The sequence below is a fragment of the Portunus trituberculatus genome, chromosome 48, assembly GCF_017591435.1.
Source record: "Portunus trituberculatus isolate SZX2019 chromosome 48, ASM1759143v1, whole genome shotgun sequence".
Lineage (NCBI taxonomy): Eukaryota > Metazoa > Arthropoda > Malacostraca > Decapoda > Portunidae > Portunus > Portunus trituberculatus.
The window spans coordinates 17404306-17422782 of record NC_059302.1 but is presented as its reverse complement, the minus strand read 5'-3'; the positions used below and the strand labels follow the sequence as shown (position 1 = coordinate 17422782).

Below are 18477 nucleotides of genomic sequence, written 5' to 3'. Positions count from 1 at the left end.
GTCAGAGTGGCAGTGTTCCTCAAGGCTTTGTGTTAGGTCCAGTACTATTTATAATATACCTTAATGATATTGATGAAGGAATCAATTTGTAAAATTCACTGACTAAACCAAAACAATGACTAAAATAATGTCAATGTCACAATGGCAGGAACTATAGGGAAGAAAGAGGGAGGTTATTGGAGGAAAAGTCACCTTCCATGAAAACGTCTGGTAACTTTTCTCTTGGTGTGATTCCTGTGAACCAACTAGTGGAGGGCTGTGGCTCACTCAATACTCAGTGATTCCTTATTTTCATCATTAATAAACCTCTTTGGTACCATTATAAGTTTCTAAGTGAAAAATTACAGACAGAGGCCAGAAGAATGTTTTTATCATGACTTGGAGACTAGGCGGCCGGTATACCGAAATACTGTACTGATATTTTGTTTGTATTACCAGTATTATCAGTATTACTGGTATCAGAATGGAACAATGGCAATGGCAGGAAGGGAGAGGCCAGTTCTTTGTTTACAACCATGTGTGCTTCCGTTTAGTTACAAGATATTTTCACCACTGATAAGCTTTTGGTGCTATTGTGAGTTTCTAAATGAAAAACTACAGACAGAGTGCAGGAGAATGTTATTCTGATGACCGCAGCAGCACAACTGGTGGATGGGTGGAGGGAGAGGACAGGGAGTCTTTGTTTACAACCACGTGTGTGGATGTTCAACTACCAGGTATTTTTTAAGTATTAAATCAAACTTTTGCGTTTTAGTATTGAAAAGTTTGACTATTAAGACGTTCAAGTATTGAATCTTCACAGTACTTGCTTTATATAACTCACTAGTGTGCCCTCAATGCAAATGCTGTGTGCAATTCTGGTCACCATATTACAAAAATGACACTAAGAAACTGGAAAAAACAGTGCATAGTTAGGAAAATTATTCCAAAACTGAGAAATAAGCTGCATGAAGAATGAGTGGAAGCACTAAACCTATTTAGCTTAAAAATTTGCACGACAAGAGGAAGCCTAATTGAAGTTTTCAGAATTTTCAAAGGATATAGCAAACTTGGCACTAATAAATATTTTATCATTGATCATTCCAACATGACAAGGAATAATGGATTTAAGATTACACCCATATGCTTCAAATCCCATGAAGCAATCCACCTTCCCTTTAACCAAATTGTTAACAGATGGAATAAGCTTCCTTCAGATATTGTAAGCAGCAATTCTATTGTGTTATCCCAAAATAAAATTGACAAATATTTAAAAGTTAACTCACAGCAAGCTCTATATTTTGTTGAAATAATTACACACATAAATGATAATTCCCAACAATATTATTATTTTTTTTTTTCTTTCAGGTGGATGTGTAGAGTTCTCTGTAGGGTGAATAGTACAATTTCCTTTCATTCTTTCCTGTAAAAATTCCATGTCAGTTTTTCCATACATATTTGTTGGAGGAGGTAGTAGACATCTATCACAAGAATAATTTACTCCCAGCAAGGTCTAATAGCAATAGTTCAGGGGTGCTGTGAACTCTCTGTTAAAGCTAGTTGTGATCACACTGAACATTTCCCTTTGTGTCTCACAACTCAAGGGGGCAGTCACAGCCTGCCCTCTAAAGGCAACTCTCTTTCTTCACACAAAACTACATGCACATATAACACACACACACACACACGGGACATCGTCGATGGCGGAGGTGGTCGCTGAGCTCCAGAGCAATCATCTATAATTCTACAGTTACCATTGCCTAAGAGTAACCAAGGTGGGAAAGGAGCTGGTAATGTTTGTCCCGTCTCCATATAGTCATGTTAACTGTTGATTAGCAAAATAATGTCCAGTGAAGGTAAATATAAACTGTAGCCTGCGTTTGAGCCATCAGCTGGTTTGTTTACGTCTGCGCAACATGGCGGCCGTGAACTCGAAAGAGGAATCAGACTTCACAGGGTTTCAAGGAATAATGGAGAAGAGCGCTTATGTGAAGAAAATTCTGGAGTTAGAAGGTAAAATTGAAAAACTGTTTGAAAAGTATGAGGGCCTGGAAACGAGTTATGACAATGTAAAGAAAGACTGTGCCGATATGAAGAAGGAAAATGCAGCACTGAAAGAGGAAGTTAAGCTAATTAAAGTGAATTGCGAAAAATGTGGAGAATCTCTAGGAAAAGTGATGGAGAAGCAGGCTGAATGGAAAAAAAGTCAGGAAGTGGAAAGAAAGGAGGTAAATTACAAAGTTGCAAGTCTGGAAAAGGAAATCAAAGAGTCAGGGAGAAAACTTTGGGCCTTGCTGAAATTATAGATCAACAGATCATAGAAGAGAAGATAGCTGAGAAAGTGGTGAAGGTTATTAAGTCAAATGAGACATTGGTGAGGGAAACTGTAGACAAAAAGAGATGTGTGGTGATATTTGGTGTGGAGGAGGATAAGACACCGAGTAAAATGGAGAGAGAAAAACATAAAAAGGTGATAAATAATATCATTAATGTGGTGCAGGAGGAGGAAAAGACCTAGTACAAGAAATAGAGGACTTCCATAGAATTGGAAAGTTCACAAGAGAAGGTATGAGGCCAATAAGAATCAAACTTAAGTCACAAAAGGATGTAGATGAATTGGTGGAGAAGTCATGGAGGCTAGCCCAGCAGGAAACAACAAGGAAGATTTGGTTGAGAAGAGATCTCGGTGAAAAGGAAAGAGAAATGTTAAATGAGTTGAGAAAGGAGGCTTTGAAAAAAATGAAGAGAGGACAGAAGAGAGAAGAAAGAGTTTTTCTGGAGAATCTTGGATATGAGACTGAGGAAGTGGTTCATAACCCAGAAAAGTACAGCAAGAAAGGACTAAAGAAACTTACATATGAGCGAAATGTAATGTATTCCAACATAAATGGAGTGATATCGGGATTTTAGAACTCAACGATTACTTGAGGGACAAGAACCCAGATATTGTGGGTCTTACTGAAACAAAACTGAGAGAGGAGAAGACCTGATGAAGGTTGGAGAAGGAAATATAACGTTTGGAAAAGAAATAGAGTAGGTAAGATGGGAGGAGGAGTGATGTTGCTGGTTAAAAAGATATAAAGGTGGATCAAGTGAAAAAGGTATGGGAAAGGCAGAAGTGCTAAAGATCAGAGCAGAAACTAATGAAGGAAAAAGAGGCACTACATAGTGGTGTACGTACCACCTAAGACAAATGCATGGTCAGTACAGGAATATGAAGAAATGATAAGTGATACAGGAACATGTCTGGAAGAAATGTTGGGTGGCTGTGAACGAACTATAATGATGGGAGATTTTAATTGTAAAGAGGTGTGTTGGGAGGACTGGTCAATGGAAGGATCAGAGACAACATGGGGAAATACACTATTGACACTGGCAATGGAAAATGTGTTAACTCAGTGGGTCAAAGAAGATACTAGGTTTGGAGGAGAGGGAGCATCGTCAAGACTGGACTTGGTCTTTAGTACAGAGCCAATGGTCATTGAGGAGATGAGGGTGGAGTGCCCTTTAGCAAAGAGTGATCATGCAGTTTTGGAGTTCAAGGTGATAGACGAAGAGAAATCTAGAAGAAATGAAGAATATAAAGTGGGAAGATGGAATTATGCCAAGACAGATTTTGGAAACCTAAAGAAATTCTTTCAAGAGACAAATTGGATGAAATTCAAGAGTGCTAAGGAGCAAATGAAAAGTGGAAGGAATTTATAAAAATATACAAAGAAGGTGAGAAAAATTTGTACCAATAAGACAACATAGAGAAGTTGGAAAGCAGGACTGGTTTAACGATAGATGTGAAAAGGCTAGAACAAGAAAAGAGGATGCATGGAAGAGGTGGAGAAGGAAAAGACGGATTAAGCAGTGGGAAAGTTACAAAAGAGCAAGAAATGAATATGTGTTGATTAGAAGAGAAGAAAGAAAGAAACAAGAAAAGGATATAATTGATAAATGTAAAGACCAACCAAGGCTTTTTACAGACATGTGAACAACAACATCAAAAATAGAGAAAGTATTGAAAGTTTAGAAGTAAATGGAGTATGCAGTGAAGATCCCAGGAAATGGCAGAGGCTATGAATGGATGCTTTCGGAAGGTATTCACAAAGGAGACTGCTTTTGACAAACCACTGGTAATGGAACAGAAAGGGATTATGAAGGAGTTTCAAGTAACTGTGGAGGAGATCAAGAACATGATGGGGAGTTTAGAAGTGAGAAAAGCTGTGGGACCTGATGGGGTATCAGGATGGATTTTAAGAGAATGCAGGGAGCAATTGGCAGAAAAAGTTTGTGAAGTAATTGATGCCTCATTAAGGGAAGGTGTAGTGCCCCAAGACTGGAAAAGAGCTAACATTGTCCCAATCTATAAATCAGGTAACAAGAGAGACCCATTGAACTATAGACCAGTGTCACTTACAAGTGTGGTAGCTAAGATGTGTGAGAGGGTGGTGAAGAATAGATGGACAGACTTCTTGGAGAAAAATGACATACTTTGTGAGTGTCAATTTGGTTTTAGGAAAGGGCGTTCATGCACGACAAACCTGATATGTTACTATTCGAGGGTGATAGATGTAATACAGGAAAGAGATGGTTGGGCTGATGGAATATATCTGGATTTAAAAAAGGCCTTTGATAAGGTACCACACCAGAGACTGATCTGGAAACTTGAAATGGTAGGAGGAGTGCATGGCAGTTTACTAAAATGGATGGAAGACTTTTGGTAGGAAGAGAAATGAGAACAATAATTAAGGACAGACCATCAGAATGGGGATTGGTGGAGAGTGGAGTTCCACAGGGATCAGTGTTGGCACCAGTAATGTTCGCAGTCTACATAAATGACATGGTGGATGGGGTGTCCAGTTATGTGAGCCTATTTGCAGACGATGCAAAATTGTTAAGAAAAGTGAGATGTGACAAAGATTGCGAACTACTCCAGGAAGACTTGGACAGAATATGGAAATGGAGCTGTACATGGCAAATGGAGTTCAACACGACAAAATGCAAGAAAATAGAGTTTGGCAAGAGTGAAAGAAGAATCAGGAGTATGTACAAGATAGGAAATGAAGACATAAAACCAGTCATGAAGAAAAGACCTTGGGGTGACAATTACCAATGACCTATCGCCAGAGAGACATATAAACAAAATAATTGGAGAAGTATTGAACTTATTGAGGAACATAAGAGTGGCGTTCGTATATTTAGATGAAGAAATGATGAAGAAAATAATTACTGCAATGATAAGACCGAGGCTTGAATATGCAACAATACAGTGGGCTCGAACTTAAAGAAACACATAAGGAAACTAGAGAAAGTACAGAGGGCTGCAACAAAATGGTGCCTGACTTAAGAGATTTGACTTATGAAGACAGACTGAAAAGAATGCAACTTCCGACCCTGGAAAACAGAAGAGAAAGGGAGACCTGATAGCAATATACAGAGTGATGATTGGCATGGAAAAATGGATAGGGAAGATCTGTGTATGTGGAATGAAGAATGTCGAGAGGGCATGGGAAAAAACTAAAATGGCCACTTATAGGAGAGATGTGAAAAAATATAGCTTCCCTCATAGAAGGGTGGAAGCATGGAATAGTTTAGACGTGGAAGTGGTCAACGCAAGGAATATTCATGATTTTAAGAAAAAGCTGGACATTAATAGATATGGAGACGGGACAACACGAGCATAGCTCTTTTCCCGTATGTTACAATTAGGTAAATACAATTAGGTAAATACACACATGTAATGAAAGAGTGTGCCGATATGAAGAAGGAAAATGAAGTACTGAAAGAGGAAGTTAAGCTAATTAAAGTGAATTGCGAAAAATGTGGAGAATCTCTAGGAAAAGTGATGGAGAAGCAGGCTGAATGGAAAAAAAGTCAGGAAGTGGAAAGAAAGGAGGTAAATTACAAAGTTGCAAGTCTGGAAAAGGAAATCAAAGAGTCTGGGGAGAAAACTTTGGGCCTTGCTGAAATTATAGATCAACAGATCATAGAAGAGAAGATTGCTGAGAAGTGGTGAAGGTTATTAAATCAAATGAGACATTGGTGAGGGAAACTGTAGACAAAAAGAGATGTGTGGTGATATTTGGTGTGGAGGAGGATAAGACACCGAGTAAAATGGAGAGAGAGAAAACATAAAAAGGTGATAAATAATATCATTAATGTGGTGCAGGAGGAGGAAAAGACCTAGTACAAGAAATAGAGGACTTCCATAGAATTGGAAAGTTCACAAGAGAAGGTATGAGGCCAATAAGAATCAAACTTAAGTCACAAAAGGATGTAGATGAATTGGTGGAGAAGTCATGGAGGCTAGCCCAGCAGGAAACAACAAGGAAGATTTGGTTGAGAAGAGATCTCGGTGAAAAGGAAAGAGAAATGTTAAATGAGTTGAGAAAGGAGGCTTTGAAAAAAAATGAAGAGAGGACAGAAGAGGAGAAGAAAGAGTTTTTCTGGAGAATCTTGGATATGAGACTGAGGAAGTGGTTCATAACCCAGAAAAGTACAGCAAGAAAGGACTAAAGAAACTTACATATGAGCGAATGTAATGTATTCCAACATAAATGGAGTGATATCGGGATTTAGAACTCAACGATTACTTGAGGGACAAGAACCCAGATATTGTGGGTCTTACTGAAACAAAACTGAGAGAGGAGAAGACCTGATGATGGTTGGAGAAGGAAATATAATGTTTGGAAAAGAAATAGAGTAGGTAAGATGGGAGGAGGAGTGATGTTGCTGGTTAAAAAAGATATAAAGGTGGATCAAGTGAAAGAAGGTATGGGAAAGGCAGAAGTGCTAAAGATCAGAGCAGAAACTAATGAAGGAAAAAGAGGCACTACATAGTGGTGTACGTACCACCTAAGACAAATGCATGGTCAGTACAGGAATATGAAGAAATGATAAGTGATACAGGAACATGTCTGGAAGAAATGTTGGGTGGCTGTGAACGAACTATAATGATGGGAGATTTTAATTGTAAAGAGGTGTGTTGGGAGGACTGGTCAATGGAAGGATCAGAGACAACATGGGAAATACACTATTGACACTGGCAATGGAAAATGTGTTAACTCAGTGGGTCAAAGAAGATACTAGGTTTGGAGGAGAGGAGCATCGTCAAGACTGGACTTGGTCTTTAGTACAGAGCCAATGGTCATTGAGGAGATGAGGGTGGAGTGCCCTTTAGCAAAGAGTGATCATGCAGTTTTGGAGTTCAAGGTGATAGATGAAGAGAAATCTAGAAGAAATGAAGAATATAAAGTGGGAAGATGGAATTATGCCAAGACAGATTTTGGAAACCTAAAGAAATTCTTTCAAGAGACAAATTGGATGAAATTCAAGAGTGCTAAGGAGCAAATGAAAAGTGGAAGGAATTTATAAAAATATACAAAGAAGGTGAGAAAAATTTGTACCAATAAGACAACATAGAGAAGTTGGAAAGCAGGACTGGTTTAACGATAGATGTGAAAAGGCTAGAACAAGAAAAGAGGATGCATGGAAGAGGTGGAGAAGGAAAAGACGGATTAAGCAGTGGGAAAGTTACAAAAGAGCAAGAAATGAATATGTGTTGATTAGAAGAGAAGAAAGAAAGAAACAAGAAAAGGATATAATTGATAAATGTAAAGACCAACCAAGGCTTTTTACAGACATGTGAACAACAACATCAAAATAGAGAAAGTATTGAAAGTTTAGAAGTAAATGGAGTATGCAGTGAAGATCCCAGGAAATGGCAGAGGCTATGAATGGATGCTTTCGGAAGGTATTCACAAAGGAGACTGCTTTTGACAAACCACTGGTAATGGAACAGAAAGGGATTATGAAGGAGTTTCAAGTAACTGTGGAGGAGATCAAGAATATGATGGGGAGTTTAGAAGTGAGAAAAGCTGTGGGACCTGATGGGGTATCAGGATGGATTTTAAGAGAATGCAGGAGCAACTGGCAGAAAAAGTTTGTGAAGTAATTGATGCCTCATTAAGGGAAGGTGTAGTGCCCCAAGACTGGAAAAGAGCTAACATTGTCCCAATCTATAAATCAGGTAACAAGAGAGACCCATTGAACTATAGACCAGTGTCACTTACAAGTGTGGTAGCTAAGATGTGTGAGAGGGTGGTGAAGAATAGATGGACAGACTTCTTGGAGAAAATGACATACTTTGTGAGTGTCAATTTGGTTTTAGAAAAGGGCGTTCATGCACGACAAACCTGATATGTTACTATTCGAGGGTGATAGATGTAATACAGGAAAGAGATGGTTGGGCTGATGGAATATATCTGGATTTAAAAAAGGCCTTTGATAAGGTACCACACCGGAGACTGATCTGGAAACTTGAAATGGTAGGAGGAGTGCATGGCAGTTTACTAAAATGGATGGAAGACTTTTGGTAGGAAGAGAAATGAGAACAATAATTAAGGACAGACCATCAGAATGGGGCTTGGTGGAGAGTGGAGTTCCACAGGGATCAGTGTTGGCACCAGTAATGTTCGCGGTCTACATAAATGACATGGTGGATGGGGTGTCCAGTTATGTGAGCCTATTTGCAGACGATGCAAAATTGTTAAGAAAAGTGAGATGTGACAAAGATTGCGAACTACTCCAGGAAGACTTGGACAGAATATGGAAATGGAGCTGTACATGGCAAATGGAGTTCAACACGACAAAATGCAAGAAAATAGAGTTTGGCAAGAGTGAAAGAAGAATCAGGAGTATGTACAAGATAGGAAATGAAGACATAAAACCAGTCATGAAGAAAAAGACCTTGGGGTGACAATTACCAATGACCTATCGCCAGAGAGACATATAAACAAAATAATTGGAGAAGTATTGAACTTATTGAGGAACATAAGAGTGGCGTTCGTATATTTAGATGAAGAAATGATGAAGAAAATAATTACTGCAATGATAAGACCGAGGCTTGAATATGCAACAATACAGTGGGCTCGAACTTAAAGAAACACATAAGGAAACTAGAGAAAGTACAGAGGGCTGCAACAAAAATGGTGCCTGACTTAAGAGATTTGACTTATGAAGACAGACTGAAAAGAATGCAACTTCCGACCCTGGAAAACAGAAGAGAAAGGGGAGACCTGATAGCAATATACAGAGTGATGATTGGCATGGAAAAATGGATAGGGAAGATCTGTGTATGTGGAATGAAAGAATGTCGAGAGGGCATGGGAAAAACTAAAATGGCCACTTATAGGAGAGATGTGAAAAATATAGCTTCCCTCATAGAAGGGTGGAAGCATGGAATAGTTTAGACGTGGAAGTGGTCAACGCAAGGAATATTCATGATTTTAAGAAAAGCTGGACATTAATAGATATGGAGACGGGACAACACGAGCATAGCTCTTTTCCGTATGTTACAATTAGGTAAATACAATTAGGTAAATACACACACAGTTACACACTGGCACAAGCCAGACACATTTGACTCGGTCAGGTGGAGATATCTGGGTGTGTCTCCTTTCACGTGTAGCCCCTGTTCACCTAGCAGTGAGTAGGAGGATGTAAATCAAGGAGTTGTGACCTTGTTGTGTGTGTGGTGTGTGCCTGGTCTCAGGATCTGAAGATCGGAAATAATGAGCTCTGAGCTGTTGTAGGGTAACATCTGGTTATCTGTCAGAGACTGCAGCAGATCAAACAGAAACACACACACACACACACACACACACACACACACACACACACACACACACACACACACACACACACACACACACAGAGAGAGAAAACATAAAAAGGTGATAAATAATATCATTAATGTGGTGCAGGAGGAGGAAAGACCTAGTACAAGAAATAGAGGAGTTCCATAGAATTGGAAAGTTCACAAGAGAAGGTATGAGGCCAATAAGAATCAAACTTAAGTCACAAAAGGATGTAGATGAATTGGTGGAGAAGTCATGGAGGCTAGCCCAGCAGGAAACAACAAGGAAGATTTGGTTGAGAAGAGATCTCGGTGAAAAGGAAAGAGAAATGTTAAATGAGTTGAGAAAGGAGGCTTTGAAAAAAATGAAGAGAGGACAGAAGAGGAGAAGAAAGAGTTTTTCTGGAGAATCTTGGATATGAGACTGAGGAAGTGGTTCATAACCCAGAAAAGTACAGCAAGAAAGGACTAAAGAAACTTACGTATGAGGAATGTAATGTATTCCAACATAAATGGAGTGATATCGGGATTTTAGAACTCAACGATTACTTGAGGGACAAGAACCCAGATATTGTGGGTCTTACTGAAACAAAACTGAGAGAGGAGAAGACCTGATGATGGTTGGAGAAGGAAATATAATGTTTGGAAAAGAAATAGAGTAGGTAAGATGGGAGGAGGAGTGATGTTGCTGGTTAAAAAGATATAAAGGTGGATCAAGTGAAAGAAGGTATGGGAAAGGCAGAAGTGCTAAAGATCAGAGCAGAAACTAATGAAGGAAAAAGAGGCACTACATAGTGGTGTACGTACCACCTAAGACAAATGCATGGTCAGTACAGGAATATGAAGAAATGATAAGAGATACAGGAACATGTCTGGAAGAAATGTTGGGTGGCTGTGAACGAACTATAATGATGGGAGATTTTAATTGTAAAGAGGTGTGTTGGGAGGACTGGTCAATGGAAGGATCAGAGACAACATGGGAAATACACTATTGACACTGGCAATGGAAAATGTGTTAACTCAGTGGGTCAAAGAAGATACTAGGTTTGGAGGAGAGGAGCATCGTCAAGACTGGACTTGGTCTTTAGTACAGAGCCAATGGTCATTGAGGAGATGAGGGTGGAGTGCCCTTTAGCAAAGAGTGATCATGCAGTTTTGGAGTTCAAGGTGATAGATGAAGAGAAATCTAGAAGAAATGAAGAATATAAAGTGGGAAGATGGAATTATGCCAAGACAGATTTTGGAAACCTAAAGAAATTCTTTCAAGAGACAAATTGGATGAAATTCAAGAGTGCTAAGGAGCAAATGAAAAGTGGAAGGAATTTATAAAATATACAAAGAAGGTGAGAAAAATTTGTACCAATAAGACAACATAGAGAAGTTGGAAAGCAGGACTGGTTTAACGATAGATGTGAAAAGGCTAGAACAAGAAAAGAGGATGCATGGAAGAGGTGGAGAAGGAAAAGACGGATTAAGCAGTGGGAAAGTTACAAAAGAGCAAGAAATGAATATGTGTTGATTAGAAGAGAAGAAAGAAAGAAACAAGAAAAGGATATAATTGATAAATGTAAAGACCAACCAAGGCTTTTTACAGACATGTGAACAACAACATCAAAAATAGAGAAAGTATTGAAAGTTTAGAAGTAAATGGAGTATGCAGTGAAGATCCCAGGAAATGGCAGAGGCTATGAATGGATGCTTTGGAAGGTATTCACAAAGGAGACTGCTTTTGACAAACCACTGGTAATGGAACAGAAAGGGATTATGAAGGAGTTTCAAGTAACTGTGGAGGAGATCAAGAATATGATGGGGAGTTTAGAAGTGAGAAAAGCTGTGGGACCTGATGGGGTATCAGGATGGATTTTAAGAGAATGCAGGAGCAACTGGCAGAAAAAGTTTGTGAAGTAATTGATGCCTCATTAAGGGAAGGTGTAGTGCCCCAAGACTGGAAAAGAGCTAACATTGTCCCAATCTATAAATCAGGTAACAAGAGAGACCCATTGAACTATAGACCAGTGTCACTTACAAGTGTGGTAGCTAAGATGTGTGAGAGGGTGGTGAAGAATAGATGGACAGACTTCTTGGAGAAAAATGACATACTTTGTGAGTGTCAATTTGGTTTTAGAAAAGGGCGTTCATGCACGACAAACCTGATATGTTACTATTCGAGGGTGATAGATGTAATACAGGAAAGAGATGGTTGGGCTGATGGAATATATCTGGATTTAAAAAAGGCCTTTGATAAGGTACCACACCGGAGACTGATCTGGAAACTTGAAATGGTAGGAGGAGTGCATGGCAGTTTACTAAAATGGATGGAAGACTTTTGGTAGGAAGAGAAATGAGAACAATAATTAAGGACAGACCATCAGAATGGGGCTTGGTGGAGAGTGGAGTTCCACAGGGATCAGTGTTGGCACCAGTAATGTTTTGGTCTACATAAATGACATGGTGGATGGGGTGTCCAGTTATGTGAGCCTATTTGCAGACGATGCAAAATTGTTAAGAAAAGTGAGATGTGACAAAGATTGCGAACTACTCCAGGAAGACTTGGACAGAATATGGAAATGGAGCTGTACATGGCAAATGGAGTTCAACACGACAAAATGCAAGAAAATAGAGTTTGGCAAGAGTGAAAGAAGAATCAGGAGTATGTACAAGATAGGAAATGAAGACATAAAAACCAGTCATGAAGAAAAAGACCTTGGGGTGACAATTACCAATGACCTATCGCCAGAGAGACATATAAACAAAATAATTGGAGAAGTATTGAACTTATTGAGGAACATAAGAGTGGCGTTCGTATATTTAGATGAAGAAATGAAGAAAATAATTACTGCAATGATAAGACCAAGGCTTGAATATGCAACAATACAGTGGGCTCCGAACTTAAAGAAACACATAAGGAAACTAGAGAAAGTACAGAGGGCTGCAACAAAAATGGTGCCTGACTTAAGAGATTTGACTTATGAAGACAGACTGAAAAGAATGCAACTTCCGACCCTGGAAAACAGAAGAGAAAGGGGAGACCTGATAGCAATATACAGAGTGATGATTGGCATGGAAAAAATGGATAGGGAAGATCTGTGTATGTGGAATGAAAGAATGTCGAGAGGGCATTGGAAAAAACTAAAAATGGCCACTTATAGGAGAGATGTGAAAAAATATAGCTTCCCTCATAGAAGGGTGGAAGCATGGAATAGTTTAGACGTGGAAGTGGTCAACGCAAGGAATATTCATGATTTTAAGAAAAAGCTGGACATTAGTAGATATGGAGACGGGACAGTACGAGCATAGCTCTTTTCCCGTATGTTACAATTAGGTAAATACAATTAGGTAAATACACACACACAAGTTTATGTAAATGACATTCACATTGGGGTAAACAGCTATATTAATTTATTCAATGATGATGCAAAGTTGTTAAAAGTTATCAAAACAGTCAGAGGACTGTATACTGCTACAGGAAGATTTAAATAAGATTATGAATGGAGCAAGAAGTGGAAATTGGGATTTAATGCCAAGAAATGTCACATAATGGAACTAGGAAAGAGTAAGAGAAGACCAGTATGGAACTATCTGATGGGAGAGGAGCAAATAACGAAGACTAAAGAGGAAAAAGAACTTGGAGTGATCATACAAGAAAATCTGAGCCCTGATAAACACATAAATAAGATATTTGGACTATCATATAGGATGTTGACTAATATAAGAGTGGCATTTCATTACATGGATAAAGACATGATGAAAAAAATCATCACAAGCATGATACGTCCAAGGCTTGAATATGCAGCAGTGGTATGGTCTCTGAGTTCTAGAAAAGATATAAGAAAACTGGAAAGGATACAGAAGATTGCTACAAAGATGGTGCCAGAATTAAAGGACCTCACATATGAAGAACCACTGAAGGAAATGGGACTGGCAACCTTACAAGATAGAAGAGAACGCGGGGACCTAATAACACTGTATAAGATAGTAAATGATATTGAAAAGATAGACAAAGAAGACCTGGTGCTGTTGGCGGAAGAGGATGGAAGGACAAGAGGACATGAAAAGATCAGGATGAGGCAGTGTGTAAAGGATGTTGGAAAATACAGCTTTCCACACAGAATGGTCGAAAAATAGAATGTATTGGATAATGGAATTGTTGCAGCACATAATGTGCATAACTTTAAAGAAAAGCTAGATAAATGGAGATATGGAGACAGGACATTATGAGCCCCCCTCGAACCCTGTACAATACAATTAGGTAAATAAACACACCCTTCACTTGAAATTCAAAATAAAAAAAATGGCAACTCCAAATCCAGCCTTAGAGTCCCCTTCTGGAGGAGGGGACCAGAAATGTCTCCAAGTCAGACTGCTCTTTCAGTGGCGACCCAAAATGTCTTGACACCTCCCTCGACTTTTACTTCATTAACTTCTGCAACATTCGCTGTCTAAGATCTAATTTTTAATCTTTACGACACCACTTCTCCTCTACTAAACTTCATCTGCTTTTCCTCACCGAAACACAGCTGTCTGAGGCAACTGAGAGTAGTTCCTTCCCTGTTTCTTCCTACTTTCTCTATCCTCTTTTTTGCTCTAAAGCTGGATGTTGCGTGTATGTGCGCAATGACTTAATTTATTCTCGTGCCTATGCTCTCGAATCTTTCGAGTTTTCCATCATCTGGGTTAGACTCAATGGTCACTCACTAACTAAATTTATCTGTACTGTTGATATCTACTCTAACTCCTCTGACTATAGTAAATTCTTTGGCTATTTAACATCCAAAGTGTAGCATATTCTGTCCCTCTACCCTTTTGCGGGGATCTCCATCCTTGGAGATTTCAATGTTCACCACCAGCTTTAGCTTTCTTCTCCCTTCACTGACCATCCTAGTGAACCAGCCTTGAACTTTGCTATCTTCCATGACTTAGAGCAACTGGTGTAACACTCTACTCGTATTCCTGACCGTCTTGGAGATGTGCCCAACATTCTTGATCTCTTCCTTACCTCTAATCCTTCTGCTTATGCTGTTACTTTATCTTCTTCATTGGGCTCCTCCAATCACAATCTCATATTTGTATCTTGTCCTATTTCTCCAATTCCTTCTGAAGATCCCCCAAAATGGAGGTGCCACTGGCATTTTGCCTGTGCCAGTTGGGGTTGACCTGAAATTTATTTTCCCTGGAATGATTACTTTTGCCGTGTCAGAGATCCAGCTCTGTGTGCTGAACGTATAACAGATTTTATAGTGTCTGGCATGGAGGTGTACATTGCTCATTCTTTTTCTCAACCTAAGCCTTCTAAACCTTGGTTTAACACAGCCTGTTCTCATGTTATACATAATAGAGAGATTGCCAACAAAAGGTACTTAAGCCTTCCATCTCCTGAATACCATGCAGTTTATATTTCTGACCGGAATCATGCCAAGTCTGTTATTCAACCTGCCAAACACTCCTTCATAAATGGAAAATGTCAAAATCTTTCAAACTCCAACTCCTCTTGTGACTTCTAGCATCTGGCCAAAAACATCTCCAATAACTTTACTTCTTCATCTTTCCCTTCTTTATTTCATCCTGATGGCACCATTACCATATCCTCTGTCTCTAAAGCTGAACTCTTCTCTCAAACCTTTGCTAACAACTCCACCTTGGATGATTCTGGGCTAGTTCCTCTCTTTTCCTCCCTAGGACTATTTCATGCATACAATCAAAATTCTTCGTAGTAATGTTTTCCATGCCCTTGCTGGCCTAAATCCTTGGAAGGCTTATGGATCTGATTGGGTCTCTTCAATTGTTCTCAAAAACTGTGCTTCTGTGCTTGTACCTTGCCTGGCCAAACTCTTTCAACTATGTCTATTGATTTCTACCTTTCCTTCTTGCTGGCAGTTTGCCTACATTCATCCTGTTCCTAAAAAGGGTGACCATTCTAATCCTTCAAACTACCGTCCCATAGCTTTAATCTATTGCTTGTCTAAAGTTTTTTAATCTATCCTCAATAGGAAGATTCTTAAACATTTGTCACTTCACAATCTTCTATCTGATCGCCAATATGGCTTCTGTCAAGCTCGTTCTACTGGTGATCTTCTGGCTTTCTTTATTGAGTCTTGGTCGTCCTCATTTAGAGATTTTGGTGAAACTTTTGCTGTCGCATTAGACATATCAAAAACTTTTGATAGAGTCTGGCACAAAGGTTTGATTTCAAAACTGCCCTCTTACAGTTTCTATCCTTCTATCTGCAACTTTATCTTTTTTCCTTTCCGACTGTTCTATTGCAACCTTGGTAGACAAGCACTGTTCTCCTAAATCTATTAACAGTGGTGTTCCTCAGGGTTCTATCCTGTCACCCACTCTCTTTTAATTATTCATTAATGATCTTAACCAAACTTCTTGCCATATCTACTCCTGTGCTGATGATACCAGCCTACATCTTTCCACGTCCTTTCAGAGACGACCAACCCTTCAGAAAGTCATCAGATCATGCAGGGATGCCACAGAATGTCTGACTTCTGATCTTTCTAAGATTTTTGAATGGGGCAGAGAAAGCTTAGTAGTGTTCAATGCCTCAAAAACTCATTTCCTCCTTCTATCAACTTGACAATTTTCCAGACAACTCTCCCCTGTTCTTCAATAACACTCAACTGTCTCCCTTTTCCTCACTGAATATCCTTGGCTTTTCCTTTACTCATAATTTTAACTGGAAACTTCACATCTCATCTCTTACTAAAACAGCATCTATGAAGTTAGTCATGCTAATTGCTCTACTGATCTTGCTAACTGCATGCATTCCCCTCCTCCTGTGGCCTCACTGCACAAGGCTTTCTTCTTCCTCTCATCTCTATTCTGTCCAGTTCTCTAATGCAAGAGTTAACCAGTATTCTCAATCATTCATACCTTTCTCTGGTAAAGTCTGTCTGCTTCTGTATCTTCATCTTCCTACGACTTGACTTCTTTCAAGAGGGAGGTCTCAAGACATTTGTCCCTGAATTTTGAGTAACTCACTTGGCCTTTAAGGGAACTGGCAACCAAGTGGGCCTTTTTTTTCCATTTTTTGTAGCCCTTGGCCAGTTGCCCCTACTGCATAATAAAGGAAAAATACTGCGTAGTAATTTCTTCAACTATTTTCCATGCCAACAATAGCTGGAGGGAGTGGTGAGTGGGGAAGAGCCTTCTCCTGTGGTGTCATGTTTCTCATCCCTGGAACTAGTTAGAAATATTTACCAAGCAGCTTTGAAAGAACCAAAAGATCTGTTGCTGTTAAACTATCCTATGTATTCCTATGTATAATTATATTATCAGATTACTGATATGTATACAAGAATATGATGTTTTATAGAGAATACTGGTTTGTATATTAATTCTATTACATGGGAAACTAATGAAATTTGATAGATAGAAGACTGTAATGCATCTGCTAGGATTATTATCGGAAACACTTCTATGTTGCAGTTCCAGTACTTTCAAAGCCTCTACATAGTTGAAGTTTCACAGGTTTTTAAATATTTCTGTAGTTTTTGTGACAAATTAACAAAATTTTTACATTATTAATTGGAGAAATATTCTGATCATCTATGCTGCCTTTCTAAATAATCCTCATAAGAGAGTAAAGTGTTTCAGAATACATACCTTACATATATGTGTATGTGTGTGTGTATGCAGGCTGTCCAGTGGGTGGTGTTGGCTCGTCACCTGAGGCAAGACCAGATGCTGCCTGCCATGACACACTTGCCACCCTGGTACTGGGAGCTGCTGCCCTGCATGCCCATCCTGATCCGTGAGTGTGAGAGAAAAAGAGAGAGAGAGAGAGAGAGAGAGAGAGAGAGAGAGAGAGAGAGAGAGAGAGAGAGAGAGAGAGAGAGAGCTGTTTGTATACAGGCATGTAGTGGTTGCAGTGGTAACATTGATAGTAGTAGAAGTATTACCGGTAGCAAAACAGTAGTAGTATTGTCATAGCAGTAACAACAACAAAATAGAGTAGTAGTAGCAGCGTTGAAATATCAGCAGTTTACTTGAGCAGTATCCTCAACAAATATAAGTAAACTAATACACAAAATAGCACGGAAGTTACAGCTGAAGATTTATTCAGTATTTGGTGGTTGTTGGTATGAGAACACAAATTATAGTTGAAGTTGTCATTTGCATACAGTACAGAATGATTGTTCCCTTCCCTCCAGAGTGAGCCGAGGTGTGGGGCTCCTGGTCAGGCCACACTGCACACCTGCCCGAGGACTCATGCCACTCATACAGGTGTGTTGATTTTGTATTTACCTGACTTGCAGTGTATTTATTTGTTTTCTATTTTCTAATGCATGAAGGAGCCCAGTTTTATTTATCTATCTATGTACATATGCTGTCCCCTCCCCCCAAAAAAAGGAAGTTAAAGATCCAACAAAGAGAGGAAGATAAAAGTTTCCATGGTAAATCACACTGCCTCCTCATCACTTGCATGAAAAGAATGCATCTCATGACCTTTCTCCTTTGACTTTGGTAGGTGAATGTGGGCCATGGCGTCTGTGCTTCTCGGGCAGTGATGGAAGCAGGGCAGAAGAGTGGCCTCCCCTACTACAAAGTGACCTTCCTATCCCTGGCCACAGCTACCAAACAGGTGAAGTAATACAGTCGTGAGGCAGATGTTCCTGAATACAGTGCATTACTTAGAGCCAGCTGCAATCTGTGTAAGCTATGCAACATATCTTTGGCCAAACGTTTTGATTCTTCTTTTTTTATTTGCACCTTAGTTTGATATATATATATATATATATATATATATATATATATATATATATATATATATATACTTAACCCTCAGCTATCGCGCCCAATTGGGGCCGAAATAGCCGCGCCATAGCCGAATTGATCTTGGCGGGAAGACGGTTTTGGCAAATGAG

At 39.3% G+C, this 18477-nt stretch overlaps 1 protein-coding gene across 5 annotated transcripts in view; it reads left to right on the top strand.

Annotated features, from left to right (window-relative positions):
• Positions 1–18150, top strand: part of LOC123498677 (dynein-1-alpha heavy chain, flagellar inner arm I1 complex-like) — a 368589-nt gene extending 350439 nt beyond the window's left edge. For all 5 annotated transcript variants that reach the window (XM_045246012.1, XM_045246014.1, XM_045246015.1 and 2 more), the window contains 3 exons: positions 17249–17363; positions 17764–17836; positions 18081–18150. In XM_045246012.1, coding sequence (XP_045101947.1) covers positions 17249–17363; positions 17764–17768 — 120 coding nt within the window. In that variant the 3' untranslated portion in view covers positions 17769–17836; positions 18081–18150. The remainder of the gene's footprint in view (positions 1–17248; positions 17364–17763; positions 17837–18080) is intronic.
• Positions 18151–18477: the final 327 nt, after the last annotated feature.